The 27198-nt window shown below is 48.5% G+C and overlaps 1 protein-coding gene across 2 annotated transcripts; it reads left to right on the top strand.

The window, feature by feature from the left end:
- Nucleotides 1-25296, top strand: LOC121092381 (solute carrier family 22 member 4-like). 2 transcript variants are annotated; one of them, XM_040603297.1, is made up of 10 exons: nt 1-449; nt 7155-7258; nt 8877-9031; nt 11817-11988; nt 14653-14779; nt 16711-16811; nt 17824-18038; nt 18699-18881; nt 21059-21194; nt 22412-25296. In XM_040603297.1, exons 1-10 carry the CDS (start codon nt 57-59, stop codon nt 22485-22487), a joined length of 1662 nt encoding a protein of 553 aa, XP_040459231.1. In that variant the 5' UTR covers nt 1-56; the 3' UTR covers nt 22488-25296. The 2 variants fall into 2 exon arrangements, with proteins under 2 accessions (XP_040459231.1, XP_040459232.1); XM_040603298.1 differs by lacking the exon at nt 1-449 and adding an exon at nt 856-6640.
- Nucleotides 25297-27198: the final 1902 nt, after the last annotated feature.

Raw genomic sequence — 27198 nt, 5'->3', positions numbered from 1 at the left:
CGGAGCCGCCGCACGGGGCCTCCGCGAGGTGCGCAGAGCCGCGGAGCAGCCGCGCCATGCGCGACTACGACGCGGCCACCGCTTTCCTGGGCGAGTGGGGCCGCTTCCAGCGCCTCGTCTTCTTCCTCCTCAGCGCCAGCATCGTCCCCAACGGCTTCAACGGGATGTCGGCCGTCTTCCTGGCCGGCACCCCCGAGCACCGGTGCGCCGTGCCCCGCGGGGCCAACCTGAGCGGCGAGTGGCTCAACGCCAGCGCCCCGCTGGAGCTGCGGGGCGGGCGGGCGGTGCCGAGCCGCTGCCGCCGCTACCGCCTGGCCGCGCTCGCCAACTTCTCGGCGCTGGGGCTGCGGCCCGGCTCCGACGTGGAGCTGGGCTCGCTGGAGCTGGAGCCGTGCCTGGACGGCTGGGAGTACAGCCGCGATGTCTACCGCTCCACCATCGTCACCGAGGTGCGCGGCCGCGGAGCCCAACCCCCCCCCCCCCCCCCCCCCGCACCCCCCGAGCACCGGCTGGTCTGTGGGGGCCGTGCTGCCTGGCGGGGGGATGAACGGGGAGGGGGCCGGCGGGCGCGGTGCTGCGCGGGGAGGGATGCGTGGGGTGAACGGCCCCGGGAGGAGCCGCCCGGCCTGACTGTCGTGGTTGTGTTTGCCACTGAAACCGCTGCTTGTTTTCTTTGGAGAGGGTTTATTCCGCGGAGGGGAAGGCAAAGGCTGAAAATAGAAGCCTGATGGTTCCCTTCTGCCAGCCCGCCGGCCCTCCCGGTAAAGTCGCCATCAGGTGGAATCGCTTGTTCCCGGTGTCGCGTTGGATGGGGACATCGACGCTGCCCGGTAAACACAAGCGGCCTGGCTGGGTGTGGGGCAGCGGTGGGCCCCGCTGGCCCCAGCCCCACTGCCAGCCCTGCCAGCCATGCCCGCAGTGGCGGCGGCGCTGGGTCAGGCCAGTCACTGCCTGTGACGTGCCCGTGGGCTGCGGTGGGCTCCCACGCGAGCCTGGCCCCCGGCGCAGTCCCCAAGGCTGTGCAGTGACACTGTTTGTGCAGGGTGTCCTGTGGGAACGTCAGCGGTGGCGGGTCATGTAAGCGCTTGTCTGGGCACCGTGGCTGTGCGCGGCGGGGACGCGCAGTCTGGCACTGCTGGCACCAGCGGGGAGCGTGGAGCTCTGCTGAGAAGGACAACACGGGTCCCCTAAAGCTGCAGGGTTGCTGCTGCCCTTTTGTGTTTTGTGAGGGGGTTCGAGGAGTAACAGGCTCATCCTCACGCCAGCCAGCATTCGGGTTTGGAGCCGGCAGGCTTGGCGGTGGGTTGGCGGAGCAGCGTGCCCCACGTCGCCGAGGGATGCCCTGCTCACGCGCAGGGTGTGCAGCGCGGCAGGGAGCGGGTCCGTGGCTCTCGCCTCGAGCCCTGTGACTCAGCAGCATCTGCCACCAAGAAGCATTGCATGGGAGCACAGCCAGGACGAGTCCTGACCGAGAGGCGCATGGCTGTGGGGCCGTGCCCCAGGGACACGGGGGCAGGATCTGTGCCGGGGGTGTGCAGGTGTAGGCTCAGTGCACTGGAGCGTGCAAGCAGGGAACAGCTCCGGGCTAGGGGAGGGCAGGGGACGCCAGCCTCCTCCCACATGCCCAGAGCAAAGCCACCAGCAGGCACGATGCCTGCGTGTGCGTATCTCTTGCCTTTTGTGCTGGCAATCGTGCTCAGTCACCGGGGATGCCACGCAACACCAAATCAGGGCAAGGGTGCTTGGGAAGCTCGCCCTGCTTATAGCCATGGGTGAACTGTAGCGGCAGCCCAGCTGCCACCCACGAGCTGCAGGCAGACGTGCCCGGCCGTAGCCTGTGGGCTGGCCTGGCCGCGTGGCGGATGCCTGGGAGCCACCGCCAGCACAGGCAGTGCCCTGGCATTCACTGCCGGGGGGAGCCCGGGTTACCCGGGGTGGCTGTGAGCTCGGAATCTGTGGTGTGGAGTGAGCAGTGAAGGGACACAGTGCACGAAGCAAAAGGAGGAGGAATATTATTCCTTCATAATGAGCAGCAAACAAGTTGTGCTGGCAGAGGCCAGACGAGTGTCTTCCGTACCAGATTCGAATGGGACACAGCAGTGGGGTTTGCCACGGGACCCGGCGCATGCCAGAGAGGCAATAGCACATTCAGGGATGGAAACCAAGTGCCAGGGTCCCATCTGTAAGCCAGATGGAAAAGAAGGATGCTTGTTTTGTTTTAAAAATGTCACGGACATTTGAAAAAAATACAGAATTTGGTTTTAAAACAAGGAAAACAGGCAGTGCTGAAATCCTGAGGGAAAAAAAAGCAGCTTGGTTAAACTTCAGATGATTATTTTTGTACCTGATATTTTTCTCTGTATTAGGAAAGACAAGTCAGGACATGCCATCAGGAAAGCTCAGTGAAAAACCATTTTCAGTTCAAGAACTCAATTGGGGAGCAGGACTTGATGGTACAGGATTAAGCGCTGGAGGTCTGATTTGATTTGTGCAGTTGCATCAGATCCTGTTATTATTGCTGCTTGAGAGGAACAGGCTGGGAGATGTGAGCTTAGCGCCGTTGTTACTTGGTCTGCAGGGATGTGCTAAACCCTGGGAACAGAGGCTCCCAGTCTAGGTCATCCGGAACGAGATGGTGGTGGAAAAGTGAATATGTCCACAGTGCCGGTGAAAAAGGTGATCATCAGGCTGGGGTGATACAAACAAGTCTGTAGGTGTGATGATGAGCAAGTGGAAACGTGGGGTCAAGTGTGGGGTGAGGTGTGATCCCACAGCTGAGGAGAAGGGGGTTTCCTGCTGCTTTGCAGGGCTCAGCTGGGCCCCTTGGCAGGCTCCAGGGGCACAGGAGCCCCTTGGCCCAGCTGCCTCCCCGTCTACTGCAGCTCCTCCAATTGTCCCAACATAAAATGGCTGTTTTCCACCTAAGCAGGTGGTCACTGCTTTGGATTGGTGCACAAGGGGGCTTGAGCTGGCCTGGCGGGTCCTCACCCCAAAGCAGGGCTGCTTCTCTCTCGTTACCCCTTCTGCTTTCTGCCGTCTGTGCTTTGAAATGAATTTAAATGTTAACGTATGTATTTTTGTTACACTGAGGTTTTTTTGTCTGGAACTTAACCTACTTCTGCTTTAATTCCAGATAACAATGTTCAGATCTGACATTAATTAGAGGTTCAAGCACAAACACCAGTTTTGCTCTTTGGAGCGGGGCATTAACGTCCAGTTAATTCCCTCGAGCTAGGTTGTCTGCCAGCTCCACTGCCCGGGAACACGCTGGCAGGGCTGCTGGGACCACCGAGGCACAGCACGTACCCCAGGCACCACTGCAAAGCCCCTGCACAGGGCAGTGCCAAAGGCTTTGCTGGGACCGCTCGCCCCTTGCCTGCCTTGGGCTGCTCGGCGCCCCCGTCCCAGCCCTGGTAGCAAAGGTAGAAATCAGAAATTTTGGGACTGGCAGAGATGGATGGGAAGTTGCATATGAATTGCTGTGGTTTGAAGGCATCTGAAGGATTTTTCTGTTTCCTTTCAGCTTTTTCCAGCAGCTGTGAAGCTGCTCTTTACCCAGCACTGGTAGCCCGCCCTGCGCTGGGCATGGAGGTGGCAGAGCTTGTCACTCGTGCGCTGAGCGGAGCCGGTCCCGTTGCTGGATGTGGTGCCCAGGGTGCAGCACAGGGCGATCTGCAAATGTCTTCTAGTATCTCTTGAGCTGTTCGTCATCATATTTACTTCTGGAGACAAAGTCAGATTGTCCCTGGTTTACAACCTCGACCATTTACAGAAGGCTCCGCTGGTATTTTCTCCTCTGATGTGAACGGGCTGATACTCGGGATGGTTAATTAGTGATTTCTGATTGAGAAAGCAGGTGGCAGGGTCACTTGGGGCAGTCAGGGCACCTTCTCTGGCAGTTTCAGTTTTTCAGAAAGCTGGTGCATCCATAGCATTCCCACTGGCAGCACCCAGCAGAATTGGTTCTTTCAGTAGCTGGGAGCTTGTGGGAAAAGGTTGGAGGGATTTGATGGTAATAAAGTGATTTAATAGTGTTCTTCTTGAGCAGCTTTTATTCCTGGTGTCGAAAGCACCTGCTTGGAAGTTACACGAACTTTGCTCTGCAGTGTGCTGAACCAGAGACATTACAGAATTACTAATTTTCTGGTTAATGAGTAATTAGTCAGTACAGACGGTTTGGAGATTGTGGTTGTAGGTAGATTAGCTGTGGCTGGGCTGTAGCTCCCCTGTTCGTGGTGTGTCAGCGCCAGCTGTGATGGATGCAGCCTCTGAGGAGGAGATCAAATAAGTTAAATTTCGGTTTTCCTCAGGTACTGCTTGTGAGGAGTCAGCGTGCAATGGATACCTTAAAGCTTTATACGTTCAACCACAAGTGAAATCTTACCATGCCGACACGTGCTTGATCACCGTGCAGCGCTAGGGCGTGAGCTTCCGTCGGAGCTCGATGGGGAGGCTGGCGTTCTGGGAGAAGATAAGGTGTACCTAGAGATTAGGCTGTACAAATCATTGCCCAGCTCCCATGTGCTGTGTGTGGGATTTGATCTGAAATAGATGGTGTGGCTTTCTCACTCAGCAGCTTCCCGTATTTGTGGAATCGGGTGGTTTTGATGTGTTTGTGTGTTTTCTGGTCAAATACAGGGAGTTTCTGTAGACAGCAACCCCTCTGGCCAGCCGGCCACTGCATGCTGTGTACCATTTACGTCCTGTAAATCTTAAAGACTTGACCCTGTATAGTGAATTTTTGCTGTCTGTGCAGGATGTAATGGGAAAAGGTAGAGTGAACAGCTGGGTAGGAGGCATTTGGCACCAAGGAAACATAGGAAGCAGCTCAGTTTCATGGGCAAGTTATTATTTAGCTGGGTTTATTTTGCAGCCCAAGTACCTTTGCCACAGTGGAGGCATTTTAAAAATGCTGACCCTTAACCTCGAGCAACTGAAGTCTGAAGGTCTGGGAGCAGCTGCTGTGCTGGTGGCCCCAGAGCAGGGTGCTCAGGGCCCAGATAATTAATAATAGTCTGTATGGGCTGCAAATTTTGGCACCTCGTTAGTCACCAGCTTTCCCAGAAGACGGAAAGGGAGGTGCAGCGGGATGTGGCAAAACACCCCTGTAGTGTGGGGGCCGGGTGAGCCCGGCTGGCGCAGAGCTGCTGCAGCTCTTGCAGCGTGCAGGAGCTGCCCCTCTTCTGCCTTTCCCTCTTCCTTGCTCGCACCATATAAAGGAACACCTGCTTTTAATGCTGTGTTTCCTGCAGCTGAATTACTGCTTTGTTAATATGGGGCTTGATTTCCAGCAAGGCTCTTCACAGAAATCTCAGTTTTCTTTGACTTATGAGACAGATCCCTGCATATATTTTTCACGATTAGCATCCCAGAAGGTATCAGAGCCCTGCTGACCTGCAGGCTCACATCCACCTCATCAAACACAGGGAAGGCAAATGCAGGTGCATGCCCAGACGGGCCCGTACCTTGCAACCTCTCCCTTCCCAGGGGACAAGAAAATATCTTACAGAAACAGCTGCCATAGGTTTCTTTTTGTTATTAAACACATTTAATTCTTGGAGGCATGTTTCAGTCTTCAGATCTCTAGGTGTTACAAACTTCTGTGTGTGTTTCTCAGGAAGAGGCCTGGGCTCTGTTTATTAACATCGATTCATCTCTTTGCGGTGTAGCTGCTGTGACACTGCATCAGGCAGAGGTGTGGTGGTACCCAGCCCCTCACCGCTGGCACGTACGGCCGTTGGGCCTGAGGACACACACCAGTGGCTTCTCTTTCCTAAATTGCAGTCCAGAGCAACCTGCATCAAACCACACCATGTCCCCGCTGCCTTTGGGCTTTACTTCTTCCTGTTCTTCTGCAGCAGGAGCGAAGTGCATCTGCCGACCCATCAGTGGTTTGGTTTTGGCAGGACTCACAGCGCTGTTGGATGGCACCTGGATCTCTGTAATGCAAGAGTTGCTCCTTCTTGTTGCCTGTAGCTGAGCTGAGGGGCCTGAGCAGCCCAGAGGGGGGATGTCTGCACCACCACCCCTGCCTTCGCTTGGGCTCAGCTGCCGCTTGCTGAGACAGCTCAGCCCAGCCCTTCCCTGAGCACAGGGTGAACGCTGGGGCGGGTGATGTCCCCACTTTCTGATAACGTGGCTAATTATTAAAATTATGCTATGCTTTGATCTGTGATCTAATTAGCTTACCTTGGTGGTAGAATTATCTAATCTGAGACTGACATGTTTGAAGTTTATCCATAAGCGCTGCTGGCAGGCATGCCTTCACCAGGAGGTTAGTCACCAGGACAGGAGCAAGCTGCAGCAGAAACACGCTCGGTGGATGGACATGCATTACACCGTTTTTATTTAAAGAAAAAAAAAACCCCAAAAAACAAAAACAACCTTGTCTGGGGTTACGAGTGGCTTTAGGTGGAAGTTTCCATGTTGGCTCCTGTCCTAAGACTCCAGCCCCAGCCAGATCTGGTTGCGATGCTGAGAGATGGGCAGTGAGTCAGCCCTGCAGGTTGTGGGGATGGAAAGGAATTTGAAAACACATCAGGACAGGAGAAGAGATTTCATTCTGTGTGTCGTCTTGCATATGCTTTGTCAGCCCCAGCAGTTACAGAAATGCAGTGGGTTCTCTGCTGGCAGAGATCAGGTAAGCTGGAAACTGTCCCTAGCCAGGGATGGGACAAGCCTTCACCCTGCTCCATGGCTCTGCTTTTCGGGAGGGGAGCGTCTCGGGCCATGGGGAGCCAGGTCCTGGGTGTCAGGGAGCCTGACAGGTGCGTGATGGGGAGACTGTGCTGAAAGGGGGCCAGGGCAGCACACACTGGCTGCCCATCGGGTTTGACATTGCTGGCTGTCACCCACTTCAGAGGTGATGGGTCCCATCAGACAGCTGCTGGGTTTGGCCTGATGGGGCTTGCCCAGGGAGGCAACCGCTTTCCCTTCTTTTCTTGTGCTTTAAGCAGGGCATTCTGGCACTGACCTTCACTGTAAAGTAAACAAGTAAACAGTGCTCATGCCAGCGATGGGTGGAAATGGGGGTGTGGGGAAACTAAATTAAATGACATGGAAACATGCATGCCTCCAGCCAATAACCCCTGCAGCTGGATGGGGCTCAACGGCAGCATCACGGCTGTGACTGAGCCCGGGCCCTTCTCTTGCAGTGGAATCTGGTGTGTGACGACGACTGGAAAGCCCCGCTGACCACCTCCCTTTTCTTCGTGGGGGTCCTCATCGGCTCCTTCATCTCGGGGCAGCTCTCAGACAGGTAATGCCGCTGCTCCCACTCCACCCGTGGGCAGAGCAGGGCAGACCTGATGCCACGGCTGGTGCATTTGGTTTTAAGAGGCATGAAGGAGTTAAACATCCAATTCTCTGAGTTTTGATCAAAATGAGGTAACTGGCCTGGCTTCTTCAGAAATCCCAACCTTGATCTACCCCAAGCGTAGGGTTACTGCCCCTTTGGCACTTCAGGAGACCAAGGACTGATCTCTGCAAGGAGCCCCGGTGGCTGCTTTGCAGACTGATGTGGTGGGGTTTCCTTCACGACCCCAGTTGTTTCTTTTTAGTAGTTCGAAAAGTCTTGTTCTTTGTCACACGTTAACTGACAGTCTGTTCTTCGAGCTGCAGGACAGAAACTTGTCCTTTGAATGGAAGCTCTGCATAGAAGAGTTGTTTTGTGGGAATTAAAGTAAGCATATCCAAGAGGAAGAACAAAGATAACCTGTATAAGGATAGCAATCATGCCATAGTGTCTAACTAAGTAGATGTGAAATATTAGAAATATTACAGGTATTTGATAATTACCTCAGCAGGTAATTTGAAGTTTTGGCTCTACAAGTGCTGAATGCAGAATATCTGTTCCTTCTGCAAGTCTCTGCTTCTCTCCTCATACAGCCCTTAGCTTTTTTTTCCGTATGGTTCCAGCAGGGTCTCCCATACTGCCTTGGCTGCTGCCTGGGAAGTCATCAGAGCAGCAGCATGGCTCTGGGTGTTTAGCAGGGGGGTTTAAAAACTTGATGTGAGTCTTAATCCTAAAGCCTCCAGCATTAAATTCCATGTGATCCGAATTTAATCTCCTGACTCCTGCCACCAGTGCAGAAGTCAGTTGGTGTTACTCTTTGAAAGGGAGATGAGATAATCACTAAATCCTGCTGCTGCCATGTGCCCACCTGAGAAAGCGCGTGTGCCCTGGCAGCAGCACGGCTGGTCAGCCTTCCCGAGAGCCCAGTCACCTTCTAGCATGAGCTGTCTTGAATTATTTTGGAAATATTTGGTCAGTAAAGAGGTATGTTCTGAGCCTGTACCTGAGCAATGTCCCTGTGCTGCTGCAGAAACCTTTCCCAAGTCAAGGGCTGCTGCAGGCAGCCGGCGATGCAGCCCCGTACATAAGCTTGCTCTTACCTTTCCATAAGGAAATCTGCGTAATTCTGATGCAGAGAAGCAGGTGAGAGAACAGGTGCAATCGTATGGTGGCTCAGAGAGACTGAAGCCAGTTGATAAAGCTATTCAGCACATTCAGAGCATAATGATGTTGCAATGTATAGGTGCCAGTAGCCTAAAAGCCATCATTTCCTGATTTTTGGCTGTGTGGCTTGCAATCTTCATGTGTCTCACTTACGTACTGTTGTCCTGTTTCCTTAGTCTCTGTCTAGTGGCTTCCTGAAGTTTTTGCTCTTAATTCTTGTTTCCTGGGTCTCAGAGGTTTTAATTATTTTTAGCACTTATGAAAATAATGAACAAAACTCTTTAGGATGAACCAAACTTCAGGTTGTGCTAAGCTGTGTTGCTTGAGGTTGGATATTTGTGCTCCCTTGTGCTCTCTTACGTAGCCCCGCTCCATAAATACGTGCTGTTTCAATAATAATCTTTGTCTTTTGCAAAAGGTTTGGCAGGAAGAATATCCTTTTTTCGACGATGGCTGTGCAGACTGGCTTCAGCTTCCTGCAGATCTTCTCTACCAGCTGGGAGATGTTCACAGTGCTCTTTCTCATAGTGGGGATGGGACAGATCTCTAACTATGTGGTGGCCTTCATACTGGGTATGAACATGTTTGCATTAGATTAAATGCTTTCTTAATGTATTTTTATTTTTTTCCCCTCTGAACCTGCATCATTTAATTAGCGATAAATCCTCACTGGTACAATTCCTAATTTAGGCCACTCTGAGTTTTTTGCTGTTGGATACTGCAAGCCTATATACTTTCTATAGGTTTAGTGAAAAAGAATAGAGCAGGAAGACTCCTAATAAACATCCATTTTCCCCCCTCTTTGGAGAAGTTCAAGGCCCGTTCAGGGTTTGTTATCAGCAGAAGCAGGTCTGAGATAGAGAAGGCATTCAGGTCCCTCCCTGCCCCTGCGTCCCTTTGCAGAGGGGTCGGTGCATACCTGGGTACAAAGCTTTGGAGAAAACCAGCGTTTCCAGGCACAGCAAATGTGGGGGGCACTGGAGTGGAGGGGCCAGGTGGGTGTCAGAGCCCTGTTAGCCATAAAGGTGCTGGTCTCAGTGCGAGGGTTAACAATGAAGTCCCTAGTTTTAGAGGCAGAGGTTTAATTTATTTTTTTTTTACAGGGAGTGTAGGAGGAAAGAGCCAGTGGCCATGGGGAGGCTGCACGGCTGCAGTCGCTGCCTGGGGACCCCGTGGGGAAGGGGACCCCACAGAGACTCCTGCTAGAGTCACGGGGTTTTCAGGAAAGGTGACTGCACAGGTGGATTACCGGGATGACTGATGCAGGCCTGAGGGGGGAGCTGGGATTTGCAGGAGCTGCCTATAAAGTGTGCACATACATATTTATGTCAGCTTTTAAACCAACGGTGTCAAAATTAAATTTGTAGATCATACTGTGAGCTAGTCTAAATGAAAATGATACGCTAATAGTTAATGTTGTTCTTTCCTACCCCATGAGGCTTTAATGGGGGAAAAGTAGAGCAGAAGAGCATAATTTGAGATCAGTGCTGGGGGGGGCTGTGAGTCACCACTGCCAGTGAGTGACAGAGGATTAAGTAGGTCAGGCTGTCAGCGGGGAGATCCCTTGCCATTGCTGATCCCTTGCCATTGCTGATCCCTTGCCCTTGCTGCTTGCTCTGCCCAGGAGTTAACTCTTGCGCGGAGCTGATGGAGCAACATCTGCGGTGGGAAGGCAGGGGGGTACGGCTCTGGGTCAGGAGCGCTGGCTTGGCTGCAAATCCTCTTGGAAGCACATGGGGTTTGTGCAGCACAAGTCCCTCTGATAAGGGTGCAGGATCTGATCAGGCAGGAATTTAGCTCCGGGGATGTGGGGCACAGCTGGAAGCAGATCAGCGGAGGCAAAGCTGGGGGGCGCGGGGGGGGGGGGGGGGGGCTGAGCACCCCACTGACCAAATGCCCCCGCTTCTGAGAGACAGGACCGGGTCTCCCAAAGTAATGGTAGGTTTGTTTAATTGCACAGCTGCAATTTGCTGGCACTTTGCCCCTCGGCGTTGTCCCTTCTGCCCTCCCGTTTTCTGTAGAGATGTTGCAGCAGGGATGACCCCCTGGGAGTGGAGAGCCAGGTGCCTCAGGCACTCACCGCACTATGAGGCTGTTACTAAGGGCAGGATTAATTTAAACTAACTTAGACATTAGCTTCCTAATTGAAGTGAGTCACCAGCTGCCTGTCATCGGTAAGGAGGGAGGCACTAATGGGGGACGGTCCTTCCCACCCTACCTGCCTAGCTGTGGGGTCAGCATGCCCTGACGAGTGCCCAGCCTCTGCCCGTGGCAAGGCAAACCTGGGAGCCTCCTGGAAGCTGCACATGACAGAAGTGCTGGATAGGATACAGGATATCTTTTAAATTCTTTATTCTGTTACTCCAGGTTTTTTTAATGAAAATTCTTGTAGCTATCAAATAGGAGGGTTTTTTTTTTTGCTCAGGTATTTTTTCCATTTTCTCTGCAATATTAAATATTGGGAGTTCTTGTCATGCTACATAAGCAAAATAAGCTCTCCAGACTTCCTGAGACCCTCCTGCTTGCTCAGCGTAATTTGCTTTTTAATTGAGTATGGATCAAACTGTGGGATTATTATGGCCCTTGCAGTGCTTCCAATGGAGACAAGAGCTCTGTAGACCTGGGGCTGAGGGCTCAGTGAGAAGTGAGGTGGACCTGAGGGCATCCGTGGGTTTTGTTAGCAGTGGCTAGGTATTTTATTGGAAAAGAAATCAAGTGCTCTTGAAGGCTTACAACAGTCTCAATCTTTATTACTAAATATTGGGTTGCTCCTAGTCTGTGTGTGACATGGTGGTTGTAGGATGCTTTCCTTGACTGCTGCCCGGCTGCTGGAGCAGCAGCATTATTAGAAGACGGTGTCTTCCCTGGTTGTGTCCTACAGCCTGTGATGTGCCGGTCTGACATTCCAGCCTTCTGTTCCAAAAAATAACGACGAAATTTATTCCCACCTCACTGTAAATTCCCATCCTTCCGTCCAGTGCCGTTCTGCTGTCCACAGACCTGCTGTCCTCCAGAACTGCTCAGCAGTGAACTGCATCTTAAATGCCAATGGGTTAATTGGGGAGCAGGCTATGTCCTAGCTGAGCCTGTGGGGAAGGCTCCTGAAAGTCTGCCCGCTATTCCCCCATGCCCAACCTTATCTGTCTCTGACAATGCATTAACCAAAGCAAACAGAAGTCCCTCCTTCATCTGAAGGTCCCCAATACTCCCAGCAACCTTTCTGTACCGGGTGGGTCCATGCTGTGCTGCTCTTTTCTAAGATTGTTTAGCTTATTTTTTTGCAAATGCAGTAAAGTATTTAGTCATGACTGAAAAGAAAGAGTTAAAATGCTAATCCAACCTCCCTTGTTTTAAACAGGAACAGAAATTCTTGGCAAATCAGTTCGTATTATATTCTCTACATTAGGAGTTTGCATATTTTTTGCAATTGGCTACATGTTGCTGCCACTGTTTGCTTACTTCATCAGAGACTGGCGGATGCTGCTGCTGGCGCTCACTGTCCCGGGGCTGTTCTGCATCCCGCTCTGGTGGTGAGTGCCCCCGCGCTGAGGCCACGGTCCCCACCTCCCCTCCCTGCCTGATGCTCTCCAGTGCCGGGTGCTAGGTAATGGCAGGGTGTCAGGGGTCCTTGGTGGTTTTTTTTTTTTATTTGCCGTGTGAGGAGGCTTTGCCTTGAGGTGGGCATTGGGGGGATTTTTTATTGGGGATTTTTTTTGCCAGTCGTAAATCAGGTTAACTACCTGCGGAGCCTCGCTGGTGCTGGCAGTGTGCTTGATGCCACTTTTTCACTGGCTTTCCAGAGCAGCTTAGGAATTCTGTATTTGACTCATGACTCTGGACACTGTTAACCACCTCTAGGTTTACCCCTGCAAAATCACTGCTGGATGATTCACTCTAACTTTGCTTCCTTCCTTTTTTCTTTATCCATTGTTTTTAATGTGGATCCACCTGCTGGTTGGTACTAACGTCAGTGAAAGGCTGAGCCTGCTCACTCAGCACGCAGCAACTGGCAGTTTTATTGCACTTGATGTCACTAAGCAGTTCATTGCACTAGATGTCATTAAGCAGAGGGGTCTGGCTGCAGGGCTCACTGGGCCAGCCCTCTCCCACAGGCTCGGCATGCCAGGAGCCCTGTGTCCTCCCAAACTTTGCTTTGGCTGCTGGAGCAGGACTTATTTGTGAGCTCCTTTGGCCCATAGGTTGGCTGTTCCTTGCCCTGCTCCTCTCAGCCATCCCACGCTGTCTTCTTGGTGGCCGAGTCCATGGTTTTGTTCACCTTTCCACTGTGCTCATCCACCCCTGCTCTAATGCGCTGGTGGACATGTAGGTGCAACCTCGCTTGCCCATGGCTGCTCTGCCCTGGGGGACTAGAAAAACAATTCAGGAAAACTGTCTGCTCTTCTCAGCTGTGCAGAAGCATTGAAGGCGGGCAGATATCCTTGTTCTGTTGCTGCTGTGCTCACCTGTTGTTTTCTGAAGAGAGAGGCGTTTAGAAAATAGGAAGGGAAAGGCAAGAGTATCACACGCTCTTAGAATAAGGATAATTTAGCACAAAACCAGTTCCTTCCTTTCATATTAATTTTATCAGGGGAACTCCTTTCTTCTTGTTATCTTGAAAGCGTTATATCTGTAAGTAAGAGATTAATGTCTTTTAAAAAGTTAAGTGATTTAGACCCCCTCTTGTACAGTCTCAAAGACCTGCAGATCTCAGTCTTGTCAGAAGTCTCTGCTGATGGTTTTGGTTTGTTGGTTGTTTGCATTTGTTTAATATTAGTCTTCAAACCAAACCAAACCTTTACAGTAGTTTTCAGCTCCCCTCTCTGCTTTTAAAGATCTTTTAAAGATCTTCCTCTGATTTTAAAGACAGTTTAATTCTGTTTAAGGGTCAATTTGCTTTTTTAACTTGACATGTTTCAAACGCCTTCAGCACAGTGGCATTTCCCTGTGCACCAAGCAGCTGCTCTTTGGGGAGGCTGGCTTTGGGTGGGCGCATCTCAGATGTCTGCTAGAGAACAGGCATGATGAGGCACACAAAATTTGTCCCCAGGGCATAGCTTCAGTGTGCGGCTTCAATGTATTTGGTGACAATTTACCGTGCTTTTTGGAGCATAAATCGTAAAGCATGCCAAAATTTTCCACAGATGGCACTTCCAGCCTGGGGCTAGTGTGGGGGTAGATGGGGATCACGGCATGTGGGCAAAGCTCTGCCGAGGCAGGTTGGTGTTAGCTGGCATCTGGGCCCACTGTTCCCACAGGTGATGTGACTTGCACATCCCACTGCTCCGTGCCATAGTTGCTCTTCTATTCATTCCTCTTCCAAATTCTCCAAAAGGTTCCCAGCATCGTCTCTGCAGTCTTGTGTTCCTCAGCTTGCCCACAAAGAACAGCAGTGGAGACAGCTCATCTCACAGAAAGTCACGTTAGTGGTTGAACGATCGGATATAAATCATCTGATGCTCGAAACTGTTGATGTGGCTTTGGGTCAATCCTTTAGAGAATGCATCAGAAAAGGAGTGTCTGACCTGCTTTTTTCCACGGAGAGGAAAAAATACTGCTGGCTAAAGGGAACAAGGTAGCATCTGTTAAGATCAAAGGATTTAGTTAAGGAAAGGCGAGATTTTCCGTCCTGTGTTTGGTGTTAATTCACTCAACACATGCCCGGAATTGATTGGAAAATGTCATCAACTCTGCAAGGGGACACTGCCACTGTCTGCCTGGGAGAGCCTGCCTCAGAGTTGTGGCAATTGTGAGGTTTGTATATAAGATTCCTATGGCACAGAGCCTTTAAATACACCCTGTGCATTTAAAGCATTTCCACACTGTGTGCCATCTCCCAAGAACACTTTTGCTCAACACTGGCTCACCTACCCCCATCTTTGCTGTCTGTCTAGTGACATCTGGGTTTTTTCTGATGGACATCAATTATTCCTTAAAAAACAACCACCCAGGGCAAGGGCCTAAGTGTGCATCTACTTCAGCACAAGAATAAACATGTCCCATATATCTGAATTCTCCCACTGATCCCAGTGGGACAAATCCATGAGTTACATAGCCCACATGCTTCTGTGCTGACTGTCTTCTGCTGCAAGCAATCTGTGAGATGAGAGCATAACTCATAAAAACGATACATGTGTTCTTAATAACTTTTTACTTCTGTGAAAATGTTGAGTCATTTATTCTGAAACTTATTGCAGGATAATTCCTGAATCCCCTCGGTGGCTGATCTCCCAGGGAAGATATAAGGAGGCAGAAGTTATTATCCAAAAGGCTGCAAAAATAAACGGCGTTCCAGCCCCAGCCATGCTTTTTGACACTGCAGAGGTATGTTTCATACGTCCTGGCACTTTACCTGGCCGGCAGTTTCCCCCTTTGGCCAGCTGACTTGGGAAATGCCGTCAGAGCAGTGGTTTGCACCAGCAGCTCATAGAGGCTGGCAGTGACTGCTGGTGTGAGGTAAGTGCTGGGCTAGCGAGTTCAAAATGAGAAGCAGAGGGAGGGCGTTATTTGTTTGGGGTTTTGGTGGTCGCTTTTTTTTACAGCAGAATTCTCTTCCTCAGCAGTGGTTGGTTGTGGTTTTCAGAGCAAGGGTGACCCAGTTCGCTTCATCCTTTGGGCACTGAGAAGACCCGAGGAAGACGTGTTTGCCCCCATTTCAGCCTGGCACAGTATTGGCGATTTGCAGTTTAACAGCAGCCCTTCGTGGGGGGGCTGTGCAGGGGACCCCAGATCGGCACCCGCATGTTCCAGGGCTGTGTGGAGCCCCAAGGGACTCCTCAGGTCACCCAAACCAGCCAAAGCACCCGAGGGCTGCAAGGGCACTTGAAAACCATGATGTGACAGGGCGCAGGGCGGCTGGTTCCTGTGCTCGTCTCCCCCTCTAGTGGCTCTGCCCTCGCCAGAGCTCCTGCCGAAGAGGCACAGACTTTTTTCTTGTTCAAAGAAACCAGCAGCTTCCAGCCTTGCATCAGTAATGACCACGTGTCTGTATGTCAGACCTTACTTCACTGTTACGCGATCACCTGCTGTTACACCTCCTGATGTCCTCTGATTGAGCAGAAAGCAAAGCTGCTCCACAGTATCTGTGGGGGAAAGATGCTGCGTGCAACACCTCCCGTGGGCAGGATCCATCGCTTGAATGTCATAGTTACACTTTGGCTGAGCTGCTGAAGATCTTTTTTCCAAGTGTGTGTTCTAGTGTAAACTCAAGTGCGCATTCCAGCTATGGGAAGCTCATCCTGCAGAAACCATGGAAAAATACTTTCCTTACTTCATAGCCAGAGTTCAGACATCTTTCATACTGGACACGACCCTTTCAGGCTCCAGCACGTGAGCTGGCTTTTCGTCACTCCTGCATATTTTTGAGACCAAGCGGCAGCTCAGCTGTCCTGTACTTTGTGGGAATCTTGTGTACCAAAGCATTTGTCCACAAAAGCCTGAGGATGATGTTTGCCCTTTAAGTCCTCTGTTGGAAGTATTTTTTCAAACGTTGCTAGAAAAAAAGTCCTGCCTCCCTAGGATAGGGAATCTCCTGGGTAGCCCCATAGGGAGGGCCAGGGTGGTTCGCTCTTTGGGCTTGGGGGGAAGCCTGGCCACAGCCGCTGACTTTGCCCTGGCAAGGGTGCTCCGTGCAAGCAGAAGGGCACCCTAATGCCACTCAGAAGATTTCTGCTTCAGGCCTCAAACCAGACCCTCGGTCTCCCATCAGGGATGGCGATGCTCCCGTGATGTGCCCTGTTACCACCTGAGCTCTGGCACCCCTCCCCCCCGGCAGGGTTCCAGCAGGCAGGCAGGCAGCAAAACTGGGTGATTTCCTGCATTTATTTCACATCCTTTGTGAAGGCTGAAGAGAAGAAAGTTGAGTGGACAGTGCACAGAAAAATGCCTTGGGTAACGAAGTTACTCCTGGAAGCGTGGCGTTAGATCTTTAAGGAAGTGTTAATGCGTCTTTCTTGTCAACTGATACTCCTTTTTAATTAGTCACCATGGTGTAGTGGTCTCAGTGCTACCTTTTTTTTTTTTTTTTTTTTTTTTTTTTTTGACTAAAACCTGGAAACCATCACAAGTACAGCTGGGTGCAGAGACAAGCTGTACCTAAGGACTACCCTCCCTGGTGCAGGGGCGGCCTTTGGGCTGACTGGTATCCCCTGATAGACTCCTAACTTCCTAACTGCCCAAACTTGTGGGTGTGCAGAGGTTGTTTTGCTCTTAGGTGTGTGGGAATTTTTTTGGTTTTGTTTTCCTTTTTCCTTCAGATGCAGGATTCGAAGCCTCAGCAGCAGCAGAAGGCTATCCTTCTGGACCTATTTCGAACCCGAAACATTGCAACTATTACTATTATGTCATTACTTTTGTGGTAAGGAAATGTGTATTCCTAAAGTACCCAGGCAGTAGAACAGTTTCTGATTTGAGGGCATATGCCACAGGTTTAGATAATAAGTCTCAGCCTTGGAGCCCATCTACACATGGTCCTTGGCTGGTCCATGGCCCTCAGTGTCCTTGCACCCGCACTGCATTAATACACAACATACAAGAGTACGGAGACAGTAGCCTCAACCCAGATGTAAAATAGTTAGGAAACAATATGTAACAACTTGTGTATTTTAAATTCTGTTGCTTTTTTTTGTTTGTTTTTTAAGAGGCTCCCATCTTTTTAAATCTCTATTTGAAGAGAAATGTCCTGCTTGAAGCAAAGGCAGCAACTCAGTAACATAACAAGAAGCAGACCCATGGCCAGCGTTTTTGTTCTGTTTCTGTACGGTGTCCATCTCAGTGAGATCCTGGTCCCTGCCTGGGCAGCCACGAGGAATGAGGACCCGATAATACCATGTAGACAACCCGGGACCCTTTTCTGTACATATTTCCCCCAGCAGAAAGGAACTGGCTAGCACACTTGGCATGCCATAGTAAAGCACCCTTGAGATTTGAAACCTGAACATCCAGCTCTCTCGTGAAGATTAAATGAGATGTAACGGAACTGCTGAGGGTGGGAGATCCTGTCACTGGAGTTGGCTACAAGTAGAATGTAGTTGGCATGGGAAGCTTTCAAGAGTTATTTCATTGTGCCGTTAATGAGTCCATTGCAGTGAAAAGCCTTTGTGATCAACTTCCACAAAGTCTTTTACTTGGTATAGTGTATGCAGGAAGGACAGAGAAATCAGAGGTCTCTTCAAGCCGCTGTGGATATGGTCACTGGAAGGGATGACAGAATTAGAAAGATGGGGTTGCCGCTGAGACTTTTTTTTTAAGCCACGATGCCTGTGGCGATGCTTTGCGACATCCTATTTTTGTAACAACATCTGAGGCAACACTGGAGGCGTTCAGAGACTGGTGTTTCTGGAATAATTTGATTTTATTGCTTTTCCCAGGTTTTTCACATCGGTTGGTTACTTTGGCCTGTCCCTCAGCACTCCAAACTGGCATGGAAATGCCTATATCAACTGTTTCCTCTCGGCTGTTATTGAAGTTCCAGCTTATGTGATTGCCTGGCTTCTCCTCCGCTCCCTCCCTCGGCGCTACTCCTTATCTGGCACCTTGTTCTTGGGAGGAGGTGTTGTCCTCTTCATTCAGCTGGTTCCTGCAGGTATGAGATTTAATACATGACCTAAGTATATAAAATGATAGAAATATTTTATGGTACTGTCAAATAGTTCTTTGAAATTACTGGGAACCATAATCAGGTTTAGAATTTGAGGTCAAATTCATGCTGATCACTTACAGCTGTGATATTTTTTTTCATGTATATGCCGAGTCACGCATGACGCTCATTTATTGTGTCAAATTCCTGAGCTTTTTATAGTCCAGGGAACCAGCTTGTAAAATGACAGCCGAAAGTGTACTGTGATTTATCTGGTTGTGCGTAGAGGCTAAAAAAAACCTGCAAGTCTTCCAGATTTCACTGTGTGTACATCTCCACAGGATTTTGGAAAAAGGCGGTGGATTTAAACTATATAATCCAGAGTTTTGTTCCACTTCAAGAACACTGTTTTACTGAGAGACTGCCAAAATCTGACAAGTACAAAGGAACCTGAGCATCTACATTATGCTTAGTGGGAAGTTCATAGCCAAGTCACCTAGGGATAGGGCTAATAGATTTTAGAATTTAAAACAAACAAACAAAACAAAAAAAAACCCCAAACCACTAGGAAAAAAACAGCTATAGCATCTTTGGGATGTAGAAGAAATAAAAGTAGTAAGTCCAGGGTGGTGTTTATTCACTTTGATTTTACTTTTTCTCCTCCAGACCTTAACATCCTGTCTGTTGGCCTGGTGATGCTTGGAAAATTTGGCATCACAGCTGCATTTTCAATGCTTTATGTCTACAACGTGGAGCTATACCCAACGTTGGTGCGAAACATGGCAGTTGGAGCTACTTCCACAGCTTCCAGGCTGGGCAGCATCATTGCTCCTTACTTTGTTTACCTGGGTGAGGCATCTCATGTTTCTTGCTTTGCACTACACAGCTGCCCAGAGAAGTTATCTGAGCCTCTGCAGGGCAGTCTTAGCTTTAAGTCCTTTCACTTGTCTTTTCAAGTCCCTTCTCTCACCTTGGGTCTGAGTTCACTGTCACACGCTGTAGAAACGAAGTGGAGTTTCTTGGGTTTCACAGAAGAACCAGGCACTCTTTTCTTTTATTGAAGCTGGGGGTGGTTCATCCACCACCACAGTGGGTCCAGGCTGGTCCAAGGCAATGTCAGTGTCCATAAACCACGTGAGCGGAGGGGTTGGGGTGATAACTGGTCACATCTTGGCCATGGATGTTACCCCTGGGACGCCAGTTAGTTTTCCAGGAGGGCATGACAAGAAGTGATCTTGCACGTAAGGAAGTCTAGCAGTAGGAAATTCATTGTGTTGTACTCTTCATGCACATCTAAGATGGGTACATCAGAAGGAGATGAACCAGGCAGGAATCCAAACATCTCCTGAATGTGGGGTCTCTAAAGCAATACATGGAAAACATACAGATTAAGCAGCACAGGAGTGTGTTTAATTGTGATCTTCATGAAGTGATTTTTTTAGTTACTAAGCCAGGCACCTCAGCATTCCTTCTGCTTTTTCTTACTGGTCATGCCTCAGTCTGTAAGCAGACTTACTGATTTCCTCATAGGCTTTTTTTGGGGGGGAGACTTATTTACAACCACATTTTCAGTGGTGCACAAATATTAATCGATTTTAATTTTTTTAAAAAAGTACATGGAAATGATCCTCATATTGCAGATAAGAAAGTGTGACAGAGATTAGGGGATAAAGCGTGGAAGTATTGGTGAATACCAGCTGCTCAGTCCATGGTGCTCAATCTCCTGTTTCTTTTGCTCACACAGGATTTATTTCTTTCTGACATCACTGGACCCCTCTCAGCTCTCCCCTGCACCTAACGAGTCTTGCTGAGCCCTTTGATACAAAATGAGGGTGACTTTGCTGACTCTGGCAGAACATTGCTGATGTACTGCTAAGTGGTTAATTTCGGTTAATGCCAAGAAAGGGGAGAGGAGACCACTGTCTGTAGCTCACCTGTGTTATCTCACCTCTGCATTCCTGTGTGACTTTAACATACTGTACTAAAAATGATGAAAATACATTGTCTTTATTTCATGATTGTACAGTGCAAATGTCAAGTAAAAGGGACAGCAGGACTGTGATGCTCCCTAGGGTCTTCAGCCTTTGTTGCAGCACAGGTAATGGTAATAGGGAGAAAACAATAGGATAAAGGTTTTACTGTTGGCTTGTTGTTGTTGGTTTTTTTTTTTCTCCTAGGTTTCAATAGGCTCAGCTTTTAAATAAATCTTGTTGCAGTCATCAGAATAGTTTCCTAAACTTTAGGTGGTTTTAGGAGAAACTTGTCAGCTGCTATTTGCTACAGCTAAATTAGGACCTTGCAGTTCATCCAGCTCATGAAGACAGAAGAGATCAAATCACAAACTTTGGCTCTATGTGAAATACCCAGGGGTTTTAATCCTAGTTTATTCTATACATTATAAAGCATACTGCTCTGTCCCAACTGAAAAATAAAGCTGTTAAGTTCAGTTTGGTACTTTTTCTACCTTAAATACTTTTAACTCCTAGATAATCCCTTTACTGAAAGACCTTTTCATTGCTGTGCTATTGTGACTTGAAGATCTTGCATCCTGCCCAAACACTTGTGTGGTGACTTCAGGCTGCTGGCAGTGGCTGCTGACTTCTAGTCCAAAATAATATTCTGAGTAGACAAGGTCAGAGCTTCTCCTCTGTCACAGGAGGCCTGATGCTTTCTCCCTCTGTAACAGGCAATGTATTTAAGGGTTCCCCCATTAATGGCCCATTAGTCTGTAACGGGGTGGTTCAGTTGCCATCAGTCTCTTCCCTTCTTTTCACAAGCCCAGTGTCCTGCTGATGGTAGGTGTTGACCACCCTAGAGCGCACATGTAGTTTTAAAATTGAAAAATCGCTTTGTTTGCTGGCAGATAACAGATGTAATTCAGGTTTGGATTCACATTTCATATTTATGAAGATTTCAGCTATTCCAAATTAATTCTGCATTACAGCAATGTCTGGAATGTAAATTTTACACATGGGTTTGTTGGTTGTGGGTGTTAAGTACAGTTGTCATGTCTTGTGTTCTGCCAGGTGCCTATGACAGATTCCTACCATATATCCTGATGGGAAGCCTGACTGTGCTGATCGGGATCCTTACCCTGTTTCTCCCAGAGAGCTATGGCAATCCCCTGCCTGAGAGCTTTGAGCAAATGCTGAAGGTGAAATGGTAAGGCGGCTTTTCTTCATCCCGTGCTTCACAAGAATTCAGGACCTCTTTCTACATAGTCCCTTTTCACAATCGGTAAACATGTTTCATCAGATCCACTGCAAAACATCAAAGCTTTCCAAGTGCCCTTTAGATATTTTTTTTTTGTTATTTTGACTGACATTGACATTATGCAGTTTATCCAGAATCTATGAACCTGAGAGCTGATTGATGCACTCAAAAGCAGGCACTCACAACGTAAAGCTGACCTTCGCATCACCTTGAGGCTGTTGCTTTATATCTCCCAACACTTTCCATCCTTTTATATCATTCACTCTCCTTAACTCTTCATTTAAACTGTTCATTTAGTAGGATGATTTACATTACTAAACATTTTTCATTAGGTACTACTCCAGATTAAGCACAAGATTTCAGTAGTCTAGCCTCCTTTATTTGGGAGGCTAGAGGCATGCCAGGACGGCTTTTCTCCTGGCTTATTTGGTTTAGCTGGAAGCAATGCCAGCTCTCTTGCACCACCACCATTGCTATTTAGGGTACCCTGAGCAAACATCTCCACTGAAATCTGTGCATGTACGTTATAGTGCTAGTGCAGTGGAGATTGCCAGTGTTTGCTAGTTACTATACTGGGAGGAAAATTCTTGGGAGCAGCAGAGGGAAACTGAATTAGCTGAAGTGCAGCTGCACAGCTACCCTCTAGCTTAGTGAGAATTTGTACTGAAACAGAATTTGTCCTTATAACCAATAACAGCTTGAAGAAGCTGGAATTGCCTTGTTCTGACTCCTGGTCAGTATAAGGAGATGTCATTACACTTCTAGAATAAGAAGAATTCTTGGGCCAGGTTCCTTGAGAAGGGCATGCTGCTCTCTGTTGCAATTAAGGACTTCTCATATGTCTGACCTATGGCTTTTTGGCTTAGCAGTTGACAAAGTGTAGCTAAGGAATCCTAAAGTCAAACCAGATTCCCTTTGCAGGTTTCTTGTATAAGCAGACTGAAGTAACTGAATTACAGCCACTGAGTTAGGTTCAAGTTCCAAGTGTTGTTTGCTGTGCTACTTTGCCATCAAGAAAGGCATAACGTACATAGCATTACGGGTTTTTTAAAGTTTATATTAGTAGTGTAACGTGGTTATTTTAGCAGTGCTGAAGAGGAGAGGGAAGTGTCTGATGACACCGTGTAAAATGTTCTCTAACTTCTCAGTCTTCTGCTTACTTTCAGTTTCAGAAATGGGCAACAAACCACTGGCATTAGGAATTCAACAAAGAGTCCTAAAATTCTGGTAACACCCTTGTGAAGGACGCACACTCTCAGAAGGGCTGAAAGAAGAACAGGATCTTCTCAAAATGCATTTTCTGCCAGAGGAAAATGAACAAAACCCAACAGTCAATGCTACTGCACCATAGCTGTTATCCCCTGTGCTACTGTACCCAAATCCATAGTTTACTGAACAGATGCTGTCTACTCCTGTAGGACGCTTTAGTCTGTAATTCAGTGTCCTGATACCTGGGGTCTGTCAGCAGACACTCCCCTGAGAAGTGGGGGGGCCCTGCCTGTATTTCAAGGAGTAAGCTAGAAATGAGCCTTAGGAATAATACAGCAATGAGGCCAGTCAGTCAGGTACTCAATGAAAGCTGCTTGGGAAAAAAAAAAAAAAAAAAAAAAAGCAAATGTAATGTTGGTGTTTTTTCTCACTGTGCATGTTGACTGGATGAAGGAAAGCCAGGTGTCTGTCTCTGAAAATCTCAGCAAATCCCCCAAAAGTTCCCTTTCCTGGCCTCCTTTGAAATCTGTGACCAAAGCCCAGTAGATTAAGTGGGATCAGAATTTAGTTGTAGCAAAGCAGATGTAGACTTTGCTGCAAGGATGTGTTTTTTAAACAAGACATCAGAATATCTTTTGATGTCGCTTGCTTTTCCCAGGACCTGGGATCCACTTGCCCCTGTAGAAACTGATGCTTGTTCATAAAGCCTGAGCCTGCTGAAATCCTTGGGCTTCCTGAATGTTCAGTGTCTTTGGGGATGGGGGGGAAGTCTTTTAACCGAGTAAGGACTGTAGCTTGCTGGCCTTCTGATGGGCTTTCAAAAGAAACATGAGCTTTAGCAAGGCAATGATCCTATCCAAACATGCCGTGCAGTTTTAGCTTTCAGGTTTTTCCATCGTGTATTTGCATAAGAAGTTTTTTAGATCTTTTGGGTTGGTGTTTTTTTTTTCCAAAGCATTTCCTTTCTCCTTTGAATGTATACCCCATTGTTCTGTACTTTCAGAGAAAGCTCATTGCAGTTTCAAAAACCTCAGCAAAACCATTTTACCATTTACAAATTTAAATGCTTGCAAAAATCTGATGTTCTGTACTGGAGATGTTCACCTGCAGCTGTTAAAACCACAAAAGGGCTAATTTGGGACCACTGTGTTTTCAAAACAAAACAAAACACCAACAAAGCCAGTATTTTGTTTTTCAAACCCAACAGGTTATGTATGCATTTTATTTTTTTAAAGTTCAGCAAAGCTATATTGGATGAAAACAAATGTAGAGCTTAGAGTTGTGCTACTACTGTTTTATGAACACTACATAATTTGAGAAGAGTATAATACCTTTTATTTTTCTATTTATTAGCTGTGCATGCACTTCTTGGCCACATAAAAGTCTATCAGACCTGGCAGAATGATTTTTATTTTTTTTTTAATCCTCTGTAAAGAACAATTAGCCGTGATTCACCTTTTATAAGCGTCAACAAGAGCACACTGTCTCGTCTCTAAAGAGAGACTTTGTGGCAAGTTGTCTTGTGCTGGCACTTGGCACAGAAATGAGGCTCTCCCTCTTAAGTTCAAGCACAAATATAAAGCTTTATAACATTTAAGTGCAAGGAACTTGTGCAGTTGTTTCAAGCTGCTCTTTGGGATGTGGAAATACTCTTTACTTTCATATTAATTTTCTGCAAGTATGCTTTTGCCACAAATGTAATGTGCCATGAGGCAACCATTATCCCGTGACCCCTGATGTTCTCATCCCTTCTAAAGCTAGAATTTCTCTAACAGCAGCAGTATTTGATCTTGGTTTTGCTTATTACAATGTTAATCTATAGAATAGCTGGTTAGACATAACTAAATTTCTCAACAAAGCTTTATCAGCATAGGACAGGTTTGAGGACTTGGTTAAATACAGGTGGCCATATTTTTATGAAGATTTGTGTATTGATACTTATTTTATGTGATGGTAGGCTTGTGTATTTCTAAAGGGTAAATATTTTTGTACTCTTGAACTTTGTAGTACCTTAAAACCTAGTTTTCCTTTTTAAAATAGGAAAAAGTGTTGTGTGGGGGTTTTTTAAATACCTTGTTCTAATCAGTCTCATTTTTCTTACTTATGCCATTGATCTCAAGCTAGTGTCACGTTTTAGTATTTTTAATGGCAAATTTTTAAAAAAGGATCATCTTTCGTAAGCGTGGAATGCCTTTCTGAAAAGTATGTGATGTTGTTATAAGGCCTTACGGTATCTGAGCATAGTAAAAATGAGAGAAGATTGCTTCAACTGATGAAGCATTTGCAAGGAGAATTTTTGTCCTTGTGCCAATTCTTTCCCAAGCTTGCATGGGGATTTTTGAAGAAACCCAAAGAGCAGTAGTCTGTGGGAGAATCAAATGGGGATGAATCTGGAGTGGCAGTTTCTGGCGAGTTACTATTTTTTTTAATTGTAAAGCCGAAGAAAACAGCACTGTTTTAGTAGCTATTGGCAGAAATAAAATACGTTGCTAGTAAGCTATGTAAGCCTCCTCTCACTGCAATCTTCAGGGAGCTCTGCGTGTGGCAGGTGCTCGGCAGGGCTCAGTGTGGGACCTGGGTGTTCACGTGCAGCTGGGGGTGCCCCAGGCTCTGACCCGGGGGTGGGAGGGAAGCACCAGCCGGATCGCTCCCACTGACTGCAGGGGCCGCGACACTGCCTCATCTGTCACCTCTGCCACCTTTACTTGGGTCTCTCTCTGCAGCCTTTGATCCTCTGCTGGCTTACTGGATCAGCTAAAGCATACATGAAACTATCATAATTGTCACTTGTTAACTTCTGTCTTGATTGTAATAAAAATGTGCACTGGCACCGTATAACCTGCTTTCTGTGTAGATTGTAATTGAAGAATAGGTCCCCTAACTTATATAAAGTATGAAAATAAAACCCTAAAATAAGCTCTTCCACAAATAAGCTCTTCTGCACAGGAAGGCTATGATGGTGTAGTACAGTTTTTCTGGCTTTCAGATCATTGGATCCTGATTAATCCTGCAAAGCCCTGGACACAGACCCCGGTCAGGCTTAGGGATGGTTTTGACGTTTGTACTGGGTCGGGCTGAGCCCCACAGCAGCCCTCAGCACCGTGTTTCTATCAGTAGCTGGAAAGGTGGCAGTGACACACCAGTGTTGTGGCTGCTGCTGAGCAGGGCTTGCACAGCAGCGAGGCTCCCCAGCCCCTCCCCCCCCCCCCCCCCCCCCCCCCCGCAGCTCTCTGGGGGTGGGCAAGATTTTTGGGGGGACATAGCCAGGAAAGCTGACCCAAAGTGACCAACAGGTTATTCCATACCATATGACATCTGCTCAGACATAAAAGCTAAGAGAAAGGGGAAGGAAGGTGGGGGCATTCATCATTTATGATGTCTGTCTTTTGCTCACTGAAGCCCTGCTTCCCGGGAAGTGGCCGAACATCGCCTGCTGATGGGAAGTAGAGAGTAACAGCTTTTGTTTTCCTTTGCTTCTGTGTGTGCAACTTTAGCTGTTGCTTTATTAAACTGCCAAAATCTTGACCCACAAGGGTTTTTTTTCCATCATATTTTTCTCCCCCTCCCCGTTCTGCTGAGGAGGGGAGTGATAAAAGTGCCTTGGTGGGCATCAGGTGTCCAACCAAGGTCAACCCACCACAAGATTTAACTCCTGTTTTGTCCATTTCATTTCCCATCTTTGAGATTGTTCACAGCTGTGCAATTGTAACATGGAATGAAAGCTCTTTTTAAATATAAGCATTCAAAAATGCTGCGAAAGGTATACATTTGGCTTTCATCATTTGGAGGTGGAAAAGATATCAGCCAAAAAAAGCCAGTCAGAAATGTGAACCAGCCATACAGAGAGCAAGGCCAAATTCTGCAGTGACGATCATGCTGCCGTTTAACTAAGCTCAGCGGGAGACACCAACTTCCTGACAGTGCCACTAGGTAATGAGCTGGGATTTGGGGCTGGAGAATAGAATATTATTTATTAAATTTATTATTTGTCAAACATATAGCACATGTTCCCTCAGAAAAGTGTCATGGTCAGCAAGACCTTTTTACAGCCACAGAGGAGCCTGCTGAAGGGATGATGGCAGCTTTGGGAAGGTGCTGAGGCAGGTCAAAACAAGGTGGGGAACCATTTGGTGCTTGGACGTGCAGAACGCTGCCTGCCTTCCGCCGGGCGAGGAGCGAAACCATCAGGGAAGACTCGTGGCTCGTACGTGGCAACGAGCCAAGCCAAAGCCTTACACGGGAACCCCGGGCTGGTTCACCTGCGCAGCCAAGGCCTGGGGGTACCAGGCAGCTGTGTGGTAACTTCCTTCACCTCAAGCCCGGTTTATGAACACTTTGCGCAGTAAATAAGGGATCTGATGCCTGTATTAATGGGCTGCTTCGACAAGGAGTCACCAGCGGGCAGGGGACAGGCTGCCCAGCCGGGCCTGGGCCGGGCACCTCATGAGGAGCTGGAAAGCAGCCCCAGCCAGGGCGATGCCTGCCCAGAGCCTGCAGCCCAGCACGGCTTCGGCAGGCCGGGAGCAGCGGCTGGCGCAGGCTGAGCCGGTGCCCGCACGCCTCTGCGCAGTACCGGCGCACCGGGCTCGCCGCTTCCCGCCCTCGCTGCGAACACACGGCCGAGGCGCTGTCCCGGCGCCCGCCCTCTCTCCCTCAGGCCTCGCAAGGCCGGCTCGGCTCGGCTCGGCTCGGCTCGGCTCGGCTCGGCTCGGCTCGGCTCAGGGGAGGGGAGGGGAGGGGAGGG

This window comes from Falco naumanni, chromosome 8 (assembly GCF_017639655.2).
Source record: "Falco naumanni isolate bFalNau1 chromosome 8, bFalNau1.pat, whole genome shotgun sequence".
Taxonomy (NCBI): domain Eukaryota; kingdom Metazoa; phylum Chordata; class Aves; order Falconiformes; family Falconidae; genus Falco; species Falco naumanni.
Note: the sequence above shows the minus strand (reverse complement) of the source record. Positions and strands in the feature narration are given on the sequence as shown.